This window comes from Macaca fascicularis, chromosome 5 (genome assembly GCF_037993035.2).
Source record: "Macaca fascicularis isolate 582-1 chromosome 5, T2T-MFA8v1.1".
Classification (NCBI taxonomy): domain Eukaryota; kingdom Metazoa; phylum Chordata; class Mammalia; order Primates; family Cercopithecidae; genus Macaca; species Macaca fascicularis.
This window is the reverse complement of record NC_088379.1, coordinates 77,043,795-77,056,367: the sequence shown is the minus strand read 5'-3', so window position 1 is coordinate 77,056,367 and position 12,573 is coordinate 77,043,795. Positions and strand designations below refer to the sequence as shown.

The 12,573-nt window shown below is 45.4% G+C and overlaps 1 protein-coding gene across 4 annotated transcripts; it reads right to left on the bottom strand.

The window, feature by feature from the left end:
* Positions 1-647: 647 nt before the first annotated feature.
* SPINK2 (serine peptidase inhibitor Kazal type 2) lies at positions 648-10,722 on the bottom strand. Of its 4 annotated transcripts, none has more exons than XM_005555216.5 (4): positions 10,304-10,710; positions 9,432-9,466; positions 2,479-2,588; positions 648-971 (listed from the first exon to the last, which is right to left on the bottom strand). In XM_005555216.5, exons 1-4 carry the CDS (start codon positions 10,506-10,508, stop codon positions 926-928), a joined length of 396 nt encoding a protein of 131 aa, XP_005555273.1. In that variant the 5' UTR covers positions 10,509-10,710; the 3' UTR covers positions 648-925. The 4 variants fall into 4 exon arrangements, with proteins under 4 accessions (XP_005555273.1, XP_045248495.1, XP_005555275.1 ...); XM_045392560.3 differs by having other exon boundaries at positions 10,349-10,708; XM_005555218.5 differs by having other exon boundaries at positions 10,454-10,662.
* Between the last annotated feature and the right edge of the window lie 1,851 nt (positions 10,723-12,573).

Below are 12,573 nucleotides of genomic sequence, written 5' to 3'. Positions count from 1 at the left end.
CAAGGGAAACGTGTACAAACCAACCTTGTTAGACTAATCCTTATCCTCCCAGCCACTTCTCCACCCAATTAACTCAGCCCAAGCCCCTCTGCCGTGTCACACTTTCATAATTCACAACTCCTTGTCTAATTCAGCATATAGTGTTCAACTCTGTGTCTTTGAGTGTTTATTTCTTTTTCTTTCTTTCGAGATGGAGTCTCGCTCTGTTGCCCAGGCTGGAGTGCAGTGGTGCGATTTCAGCTCACTGCAACCCCTGCCTCCCGGGTTCAAGCGATTCTCCTGCCTCAGCCTCCCAAGTAGCTGGGACTACAGGCACGTGCCACCATGTCCAGCTAATTTTTGTATTTTTAGTAGAGACAGGGTTTCACCATGTTGGCCAGGATGGTCTCGATATCTTGAGTTCATGATCTGCCCGCCTCGGCCTCCCAAAGTGCTGGGATTACAGGCGTGAGCCACCATGCCCGGCCAAGTGTTTATTTCTTTATGAAGGCTCCCATGCCAAGTGAAACTTGTATTAAATAAGTCTGTATGCTTTCCTCCTGTTGATCTGTCTTATGTCCATTTAATTTTCAGAGCCAGCTGAAAAACTCTTAAAGGATACCTCCTCTGCAATGAGAATGATATTTTCAACAGAGCACAGTAGGAACTAAATTCAATGCTGATTTTATTTCAACTAAATAAAGCAATGCACAAGTTATCTGGGCAGCAAGCTTAACTCTAGGAGCAAAAGCCAAGAAACAAGGATTCTTTTTTTCTTTAAATTATCCATCACTACACATGGCTGTCTTCCATACCTGCTCTCAGAAGATGTGTGTTAACAAATTTTATGTAAAGAAATACAGGAAAAGAGAAAAAGGGGAAACGCAATTTATCTAGTCTGCCAGTGAAGGTGGTCTCTCCATCTTCTGTTCTGTAAACTGCTCCATCAGCAGGGTCCACGTCGGAGGATTTTAATATTTTGACCACTTTCCCTGCAAATTGAACAATCATAGAAACACATTTATTACCTACCATACTGAAACTGTCTCATTATTTGTGTTAAGAAGACCCATACAGATATACATTAGATTCCTTCCATGGCTACACTTACTTAATCATTTTTTAAGCTAAATCTAGGAAACAAAGAGGGTGGAAGTCACCAGTCTGCCATTTTTTCCCTAACCCTAGGGCACAGGACATTAACCCCAAACAATCACTCAGAGAGCTGGGCATGGTGGCTCATGCCTGTAATCCCAGCACTTTGGGAGGCCGAGGTGGGCGGATCACTGGAGGTCAGGAGTTCGAGACCAGCCTGGCCAACATGGTGAATCCCCGTCTCTACTAAAAATACAAAAATTAGCCAGGTGTGGTGGCACATGCCTGTAACCCCAGCTACTTGGGAGGCTGAGTCAGAAGAATCGCTTGAACCCAGGAGGTGGAAGTTGTAGTGAGCCAAGCTCTTGCCAATGGACTCCAGCCTGGGCAACAAGAGCGAAATTCCATCTCAAAAAAAAAAAAAATTAGCTGAGTGTAAAGACGCATGCCTGTAATCCCAGCTACTCTGGAGGCTGAGGCAGGAGAATAGCTTGAACCTGGGAGGCAGGGGTTGCAGTGAGTCAGGCGATAAGTGAGACTCAGTCTCAAAAAAAAAAAGAAACAGAAGACCAACTGAGGTCAAATAATGAATCTCCGCTACGTACAAAGCTGCATACCTGAAGGAGTAGTTGCAGTCACCTGGTCAGGTGTGCTACATGAAGCATATCAAGTATCATTACTTAGCATTCTACTAAGCAGAGTCAGTAAGTCGCACTTCCTGACTAGTAGTACAGGGTGTGCAGATCACCTACACATGCCCTTTGAATTAAAAATAAAATTTAATACTTCACGGAGTTTAACTATTAAATAGACTCTTAATTTTAGGAAATTTCACATTAGTGGGCAATAACACAATTTGATTACCTGGCCTATAGTTGACTAATCACACATCTCATTGTTTAACTTGATCTGAAAAATGCACTGAGGATTTTGCATCTCTTTAACCATCACCCTGAAAACTGAGAACTACCATTATCACTTTTGATTCTTACATCCAAGAAAATAGTCACTACCTCCTAAGTAATCAAAATTCAACAAAAGAAACGAAGAGGCTGGGCGTGGTGGCTCACGCCTGTAATCCCAGCACTTTGGGAGACCGAGGCGGGTGGATCACTTGAGGTCAGGAGTTCGAAACCAGCCTGGCCAACATGGTGAAACTCTGTCTCTACTAAAAATAAAAAATTAGCCAGGCGCGGTGGCGGGTGCCTATAATCCCAGCTACTTTGGAGGCTGAGGCACGAGAATTGCTTGAACCCAGGAGGCAGAGGTTGCAGTGAACCAAGACTGCACCACTGCACTCCAGCCTGGGTGATAGAGCGAGACTGTCAAAAAAAAAAAGAAAGAAAGAAAAAGAAAAAGAAATGAAGAATACTTGGCTAGTCTACAGCTGTAAAATCATGTTACCTGATTTTCATGCACAGAGTACATTCATTGGGGTAAGTGATCATGTCAGTGCCACACACAGGGTTAAAGTCCCTGGGACATCCTGGTAATTGATACCGAGCGCAGAATGGCTGGAAAAAAGAAAGGGACAGAGAAATTCAAGAATGATTTGAGATACACTCATAAAATAGTTCAGAGAAGAAAATGTCCCAGATCTCCTTAGATTTCCTAGAATCATTCAATAAAAATATTTTTATTTTCCAGAAAAACAAATTTTTTTTGAGACAGAGTCTCACCCTGTCTCCCAGGCTGGTGTGCAACGGCACAATCTCAGCTCACTGCAACCTCCGCCTCCTGGGTTCAAGTGATTCTCCTGCCTCAGCCTCGCAAGTAGCTGGGATTACAGGAGTATGCCTCCATGCCCAGCTAATTTTTGTATTTTTAGTAGAGACAGGGTTTCACCATGTTGGCCAGGCTGGTCTCGAACTTCTGACGTCATCCACCCACCTTGGCCTCCCAAAGTGCAAGGATTACAGGTGTGAGCCACTGCACCTGGCAAAAAAAAATTTTCTAATGCTAAAGTCAGATACAATGTTGGTGTGATGGTTCCATACAAACTACGTAAAAAAAGGACCCCAGCTGGGTGTGGTAGCTCATGCCTGTAATCCCAACACTTTGGGAGGCCAAGGTGGGCAGATCACCCAAGGCTGGGAGTTCGAGACCAGTCTGACCAACATGGAGAAACTCCATCTCTACTAAAAAATACAAAATTAACTGGGCATGGTGGTGCATGCCTGTAATCCCAGCACTTTGGGAGGCCAAGGCGGGCAGATCATGAACTCAAGAGATCGAGACTGAGGCAGGAGAATCAAATGAACCTGGGAGGCAGAGGATGCGGTGAGCCAAGATCACGCCATTGTACTCCAACTCTCCAACCTAAGCAATGAGAGCAAAACTCCATCTAAAAAATTAAAAAAATTTAAAAATTAAAAAAAAAGGACCTCAGAGGCTTCAATCTGGCTGATTTTTAAATGAAAGTCTGAGACACGCCACCATACCTACTTTTTTATTGTCTAGCTTCATAATTTGCACTTCACTACAATGTCCATGTGGATGTTCTATTAAATTCCACCTTAATCTCTTGCCTGAATGCCAAGACAAAATCAGGAATCTAATCTTTCAATCTGAACTTTTAAGGCACTGACATTTAACCAAAAACATTAAAGAAAGCAGGAGATTCAGAATTGAAGCAAATTTGTGCCAAAGGAAAAATGTTCAAAACAGGTTCATCATCTATGGAGGCTCCAAATTTCATCCCACAAGAGCTAACTACAGGAAGAGAGTTGAATCTGGGCAAACATTGCCCCAAAACTTCCTCTCCACCCTCTGGAAGAGGGCCACTGCACATTTATTATTCCTTAATGTCATTGTAATTCTTAGAGAAGGGCGGAGCGTGGTGGCTCATGTCTGTAATCCCAGCACTTTGGGAGGCTGAGGCAGGTGGATCACTTGAGGTCAGGAGTTTGAGACCAGCCTGGTCAACATAGTAAAACCCCGTCTCTAGTAAAAATACAAAAATTAGCCGGGTATGGTGGCACACGCCTGTAATCCCAGCAACTCGAGAGGCTCAGACAGAAGAATCGTTTGAACCTGGGAGGCAGAGGTTGCAGTGAACCGAAATTGCACTACTTCACTCCAGTCTAGACAACAAGAGCAAAACTGTCTCAAAAAAATTACAAATTAAAATAAAAATAATTCTTATAGAAGGATATGCTAAAATTTTAAGCAATTCTCTGACCTTTATACTCTAGGGCAGGGGTTTCCAACCATCAGGCCACAAACTGGTACCAGTCCATGGCCTGTTAGGAACTGGGCCTCCTGTTAGCAGGAAGGAAGTGGCTGGCCAGTGAGCATTATCAACTGAGCTCCGCCTCCTGTCAGGTCAGCGATGGCATTAGATTCTCATAGGAGTACGAACCCTATTGTGACATGGGCATGCGAGGAATCAGGTTGCGCACTCCTTATGAGGCTGTTATTTTTTTTTCGAGATGGAGTTTTGCTCTTGTTGCCCAAGCTGGAGTGCAATGGCGCCATTTCGGCTCACTGCAACTTCCGCCTCCCAGGTTCAAGCAATTCTCCTGCCTCAGCCTCCCCAGTAGCTAGTATTACAGGCGCATGTCACCATGCCCAGCTAATTTTTTGTATTTTTAGTAGAAATGGAGTTTCACCATGTTAGCCAGGCTGGTCTCAAACTTCTGACCTCAGGTGATCCACCTGCCTCAGCCTCCCAAAGTGCTGGGATTACAGGCATGAACCACCGCACCCGGCCCTTTTTTTTTTTTTTTTTTTTTTTTTTTTTTGACAAAGTCTCACTCTGTCGCCCAGGCTAGAGTGCAGTGATGCCATCTCGGCTCACTGCAATTTCCGCCTCCCGAGTTCAGGCAGTTCTCCTGCCTCAGTCACCCAAATGGGTAGGATTAAAGGCACCCACCACCACGCCCAGCTAACTTTTGTATTCTTAGTAGAGACTGGGTTTCACTATGTTGGCCAGGATGGTCTCAAACTCCTGACCTTGTGATCTGCCAGCCTTGGCCTCCCAAAGTGCTGGGATTACAGGCGTGAGCCACCGCACCCTGCAGAGACTCCTAACTAATGCCTGATGGTCTGAGTTTCATCCCAGACCATCTCTGCCCACCCCACTCCATGCCTCAGTGCATGGAAAAATTGTCTTCCACAAACTGGTCCCTGGTCCCAAAAAGGTTGGGGACCGCTGCTCTAAAGCTTTTCTCCTGAAAGTTTCTTATATCGTTTACTGGTATAGTCACTCATTTACAGATGTTATGGCAGACACAAAGACAAAGAAAAGTTGGATCCTGACTATAAGGAATTTAGGATGGAATAAGGCAATCAAGAAATACACATGCTGGTCTTGAAGAATGGGTAAAATTTAATATAGAAGGCTGGGAGAATGTCTACCGCAAAGAAATAAAATTGATCAAGCAAAGGCACAGTGGCAAGAGAAGTGGTTGGCATTGGAGTTAACAGTTTAAAGGAATCTCCAAAACTCTTTTATGATTAAAAAAAAAAAAAAAAAAAAAAAGGTTGAGGCAGGAGAATCGCTTGAACACAGCAGGCAGAGGTTGCAGTGAGCCAAGATCACTCCATTGCACTCCAGCCTAGGGCACAAGAGTGAAACTCTGTCTCAAAACAAACAAACAAACAAACAAAAAACAAACAAACAAACAAAAAACACAGTACTCAACGAACTAGGAACAGAAGAGAACTTCCTCAACCTTATAAAAGGCATCCATAGAAAAAACAAAAACAAAAATAAAATAAAAGGCATCCATAAATAACCTACAGCAAACATTCTACTCAGTGGTAAACGACTCAATGCTTTTCCCTAAAATCAGAAATAAAAACACAAGAATGTCCACTTTCACCTCTTCTATTCAACACTGTACCGAAGTTTCTTGCCAGGACAATTATCCAAGAAAAATAAATAAAATGCACCCAGATGGGAAAAGAAGAAGTAAAACTATCTCTATTCAAAGATGACACAGGGCTGGGCACAGTGGCTCATGCCTGTAATCCCAGCACTTTGGGAGGCCGAGGCAGGCAGATCACTTGAGGCTAGGAGTTCGAGATGAGCCTGGCCAACATGGTGAAACCCTGCCTCTACTGAAAATACAAAAATTTGCCAGGCATGGTGGCAGTCACCTGTAATCTCAGCTACTTGAGAGGCTGAGGCAGGAGAATTGCTTGCACCCGGGAAGCGGAGGTTGTAGTGAGCTGAGATTGCACCACTGCCCTCCAGCCTGGCGAAAGAGTAAGACTCTGTCTCAAAAAATAAACAAGCAACAAAGATGACACAATCTTGTTATACAGAAATTCCTAAGAAATTCACACACACACACACACACACACACACACACACACACCCCAATAATTACTAATAAACAAGGCCAGGTATGGTGGCTCATATAATTATATGTACTTTGGGAGGCTGAGGTAGGAGGATGACTTGAGGCCAGGAGTTCAAGACCAGCCTGGGCAACATAGCAAGACCCCATCTCTACAAAAAATTAAAAATTAGCCATGTGTGGTGACCTGTGTGTGTAGTCCTAGCTTCTCAGGAGGATGAGAAAGAAGGATCACTGCAGCCCAGGAGTTCAAGGTTATATTAAGTTATGATCACACTATTGCACTCTAGCATGAGCCACAGAGCGAGACTCAGTCTTGGAAAAAAGAAAAAGGACTAATAAGCAAGTTCAACAAGGTTGAAAGATACAAGATCAATATATAAAACTCAATTTTATTTCTATACACTAACAATGAACAATCTGAAAATAAAACTAAGAAAACAATTCCACTTACAATAGCATCAAAAAGAATAAAACATCTCTAGGGCCAGGTGTGGTGGCTCACACCCTTAATCCCAGCACTTTGGGAGGCCGAGGATCACCTGAGGTTAGGAGTTCAAGATCAGCCTGGCCAACATGGTTAAACCCTGTCTCTACTAAAAAAAATATAGGCCGGGCACAGTGGCTCACAGCTGTAATCCCAGCACTTTGGGAGGCTGAGGTGGGAGGATACCCGAGGTCAGGAATTCAAGACCAGCCTGGCCAGCCTGGTGAAACCCCATCTCTACTAAAAATACAAAAATTAGCTGGGCATGGTGGTGGGTGCCTGTAATCCCAACTACTCAGGAGGCTGAGGCAGGAGAATCGCTTGAACCCAGGAGGTGGAGGTTGCAGTGAGCCGAGATCATACCATTGCACTCCAGCCTGGGTGACAGAGTAAGACTCCATCTCAAATAAATAAATAAATAAATAAATAAATATATATATATATATATATACACACACACACACACACACACACACAAAGTAGCTGGGCATGGTGGCGGGAGCCTGTAATCCAGCCACTTGGGAGGCTGAGTCAGGAGAATCACTTGAACCTGTGAGGCGGAGGTTGCAGTGAGTCGAGATGGCTCCACTGCACTCCAGCCTGGGTAACAGAGTGAGACACTGTCTCAAAAAAAAAAGAATAAAACATCTAGAAAGGCCAGGCGTGGTGGCTCATTCCTGTAATCCCAGCACTTGGGGAGCCCAAGGCGGGCAGATCACAAGGTCAGGAGTTTGAGACCAGCCTGACCAACATGGTGAAACCCCGTCTCTACTAAAAATACAAAAATTAGCTGGGAGTGGTGGCATGTGCTTGTAATCCCAGCTACTCAGGAGCCTGAGGCAGGAGAATCACTCAAACCCAGGAGGTGGAGGTTGCAGTGAACCGAGATCACACCATTGCATCCAGCCTGGGCAACAGAGTGAGACTCTGTCTCAAAAAAAAAAAAAAAAAAAAAAAAATTAAGAATAAATATTTACAAAGTGTAAGACACGTATACTGAAAACTACAAAGCATTGTTGAAAGAAATTAAAGGCCTAAATACATAGAAAGACATCCCATGTTCATGGATCAGAAGACTTAACACTTTTAAGATAGCAATACTCTCCAAATAGATATACAAGTTCAATGGAATCCCCATCAAAATCTTAGCTGTCTTTTTTTTTTTTTTTTTTTTTTGAGACGGAGTCTCGCTCTGTCTCCCAGGCTGGAGTGCAGTGGCCAGATCTCAGCTCACTGCAAGCTCCGCCTCCCGGGTCCATGCCATTCTCCTGCCTCAGCCTCCCGAGTAGCTGAGTAGCTGGGACTACAGGCGCCCGCAAACTCGCCCGGCTAGTTTTTTTTTTTTTTTTTTTTTGTATTTTTTAGTAGAGACGGGGTTTCACTGTGTTAGCCAGGATGGTCTCGATCTCCTGACCTCGTGATCCACCCGTCTCGGCCTCCCAAAGTGCTGGGATTACAGGCTTGAGCCACCGCGCCCGGCCTTAGCTGTCTTTTTTTGCAGCAGAAACTGACTAATTGATCTTAAAATTCAGATAGAAATATAAGGGACTCCAAGTAGCCAAAACATTCTTGAATAAGAAAAAGAGGTTGGAGGATTCACACTTTCTCATTTTGAAACTTACTATAAAACTACAGTTTTTTTTTTTTTTTTTTTTTGAGATGGAGTCTCACTCTGTCATCCAGGCTAGAGTGCAGTGGTGTGATCTCAGCTCACTGCAACTTTTGCCTCCTGGGTTCAAGCGATTCTCCTGCCTCAGCCTCCCCAGTAGCTGGAATTACAAGCATGTGCCACGATGCCTGGCTAATTTTTTGCATTTTTAGTACAGACGGGGTTTCACCATGTTAGCCAGGATGGTCTTGATCTCCTGACCTCGTGATCTGCCCACCTCGGCCTCCCAAAGTGCTGGGATTACAGGTGTCAGCCACCATGCCCAGCCGCAAAATGGTTAAGACTTGATTACTAACTGACAGCTTCCATAATTTCTGTCCTTGATTCCAACTTAGGACAACCAGAGAAAACCAAATACGCACCCCTAACCCATACCATAGAATGTCCTGCTTCTAGCTAGCTCACCTGCAGCTTCCCTGTGCCAACGGCCTCCAATCAGGCCATACCTGAAGCCATTTCTTTTTTCCACTATAGTTTTCGCACTCCTCTCTTTGACTCGAGTCCCTATTCAAATGCAGGTGACAGTGGCTGACTCTCTTGCTATAACAAGCCCTGAAAAACACAGCCTTTGCTTGTTCTCATTTGGTTGGTCTCCTTTTACATCCTCACAATTTAATTTGATAAAGTACATAAAATATCTAGTACAAGGCATAACTATTTTTCTAAGGACCTTTTGAATCTTTAAAGGAAATATTAACAGAAACAAAGACTGGGCTGTTTTCAACTAAAATTTACACTTTTATCTGAATCAAAAGGGCTGCGTGACAACCTGGTTTCAAACGCAGTCCTCAATGGTTTCAAAAGCGGCAGGTCAGACCTGAGAGCCAGCCTCCCTCCCAGACGGTTTTGGGCTTCACTGTATTGGTAGAAATAGTACAAGTGGTTTCCTACTTACCGTTTTATATTTTGAAAATCGACGGAACAGAGGGCCTGTAAGAAGAAAGCATAGACATTTTACAGTATGGGATCAAGGTAAGGTATTGTTCATGAAGACTTTTTTTTTTTTAATGAGATCTTGCTATGTTGCCCAGGCTGGTCTTGACCTCCTGGGCTCAAGCGATCTTCCTGCCTAGGCCTCCCAAAGTGCTGGAATTCGAGGCGTGAGCCACCACATCCAGCTTCATAAGAATGTTTTAAAATCCAGTTTGGGATTTATCCAGGTCACATCTTCTATTTTCCCCTCTAAATCCTACCTTCTTTAAACTGTCCCCAGCCCACTTCCTCCAGAAAGGATATTCAGTTTTTTATGGCACCTCTCCCCACAAGCACACAGAAATAACATTTGGTTCTGTTGCCATTAGGTTTGGTTGAGAAAGGACTTTGAAGCTACGGAATAAAAGTCGTGCTAGCGCACTGCAGCTTCAATTCCTGGTCTCAAGCGAGCCTCCCGCCTCAGCCTCCGGAGTAACTGGGACTACCGGCCCAAGCCACCGCAGCTGGCCAAGGAAGTAACCCTTAATTAATAGTTCATGATATTCTTTTCCTTTGCAGCTCGGGGTAACAAATGTAAAATTTAATGCAAGATGTGAGCATTTTAACTCCATTGTAAGAGAGGTGTGGACTAAAGCCCCTTTCTCGTAAGCATCCACAATTCCTCATTCCTGCGCATCTCCTCCTGTGGGACCATACATAAAAACCCAACTCCTCATCTTGGGCACCTGAAAATCTACTTTAACAGAGAAAGCGCTCTAGATAGCAGGCGTCCTTGGAGCTGGGAGTGAAATCCAAGCAAGAACTAACCACACCCCCCAATTCGCGCTCCTCCACCTGGCAGGTCCTCTGGGGAACCGCCCGTAACGGCCGCGCGGGTACCGTCGCCGAGGCCGCCCAGAGCCGGGCAGGGGCCGCCGCCGGCGTGACTCCCTCTCCCGCTTTTCTCCAGAGGTCCCCGCTCTCCAGGACCGCTCCGAGCGCTACCTGCGAAGGTAACTGCCAGGAGCAGCAGCGCCAAGCGCAGCACCGCTAGCGCCATCCTCCTCCCGCGCCGGGCGTCTGGCCCCTGCGCTCTGGTGCCAGCGCCACTCGCAAGGGGCGCGGGGAGGGCGGGGGAAGGGAGGAAGAAGGGGCGGGGCGAGAGTGGGAGGAAGTGCAGGGGTAGGTGGCGAAGGCAAGAGGGGCGGCGGGAAGAGGAGCCGTGAAGGGTCGAGGGAGAACCGGGAAGGGCTGGGAAGGAGAAAGGTAGAAGGACGGGGGAGGGGGCCATGGGGAAGGAGGGGGCGAGGGAGATAGAGGAAGGGGCGGTTGTTGCCCCACACCCTCTCCTTCCCGCCGAGGAGACTAAGGGGAAGACCTCTCCCTCCGACATACAAGAACCTGAGAGCTCTAGGGAACCCTCGTGGAACTCTTTGGGAGCTCTGTCAATCAATCCCTATTTCTTAAGCATCTACTGAGTCCCAGATAGTGTTTTGTTGCTGAAGACACAGCCCTGACCTCGACAAAGGAGGTCCTTGCTCTCAGGAAGCGTTCCGCCTTTCCCTCTTTTAATATATTTTTTAACTATTTTAGTTGACACATAATGATTATACATACTTATGGGGGTACATAGTGATATTTGGATATATACAATGTGTAGTGATCAAAACAGGATAATTAGCATATTCATCACCTCAAACATTTATTATTACTTTGTGTTGAGAACATTCAAAATCCTTTCATTTAGCTACTTGAAAATACGTAATAAATTATTATTATTATTTAAATTTCAGACAGGGTATCGCTCTTTTGCCCAGGCTGGAGTGCAGTGGCACAATCTCAGCTCACTGCAACCTCCACCTCCCAGGTTCCAGGTATCCTCCCACCTCAGCCTCTCTCCCAAGTAGCTGGGACCACAGATATATGCCACCATGCCCAGCTAATTTTTGCATTTTTTGTAGAGAGGGGTTCTCACCATGTTGCCCAGCCCTTCTTTTGAAGCCGAAATGCCTACTCACACAACTCTGAGCATTGCCCCTGAGTCTGGGGTCAGATTTGTGCTGTAATCCCAGCACTTTGGGAGGTTGAAGTGGGTGGATCACTTGAGGTCAGGAGTTCGAGACCAGCCTGGACAACATGGTGAAACCTAGTCTCCACTAAAAATACAAAAATTAGTGGGCATGTTGCCATACTCCTGTATGTACTCAGGAGGCTGAGGCATGAGAATTTCTTGAACCCGGGAGGTGGAGGTTGTAGTGAGCCAAGCACACCACTGCACTGCAGCCTGGGCAACAGAGTGAAACTCTGTCTCAAAAAAAAAAAAAAAATGCTGGAGACTGGAGCCAGCTGATTTTGTCAGAGTGATGAAGAGTCGTTGCTGTGGCACTGCTGAAAGGAACAGCCAGCAGGCAGGAGCCAGTCCCTTCTCCCTCCTCCTGCCTTCTGGTGTTCCCCTCACGGACCCTATGGGCATAACCTTCCAGAAGCCAGCTGGAAAAGCAGAAATGAGGTCTGCTGAGACCTGGCACCACATAGCAGAGTATAGAAGGGGAGGTGTAGAGCTGATGGAGAATCACCTTATGACTGGCATGTTCCCATGCCCACCCCTTGACCTTAGCAACCTCAAGGGCTGGAACAAGAAGACACTGTGCAGTTTTCAACTCCACTTGGCACCACACATGGCTGAGTTCTGGCTGGTATCCTGCTGAGGCCAAGGGGTAAATTTGAAATGAGTGTTAGTACTTTTCTAAGTCACATCACATTCAGTTCTTTGAACAACAGTCATAAAATGGTCATAGGTCATTTTGCTGAAGATTCTTATCAAGAATTGATAAAATATAATTTATATATAAAGCTTTCTCAACTCTGTTGGATGTCTGTTACCAAATGACATGTGCACTTGCTTACGAACACCTTTGATGCTCTGGGAACACAAATCTGACCCCAGACTCAGGGGTAATGCTCAGAGTTGTGTGAGTAAGAATTTCGGCTTCAGAAGAAAAGCCATTTACACCTCAAGATAGATTTCTTATAAATGTGATGTGTGTGGATACAGCTGCCTTTACGTTATTTTGTTTCGAAGAGCTGACTGACTGGCAGGATGGCTCATGCCTGTAATCCCAGCA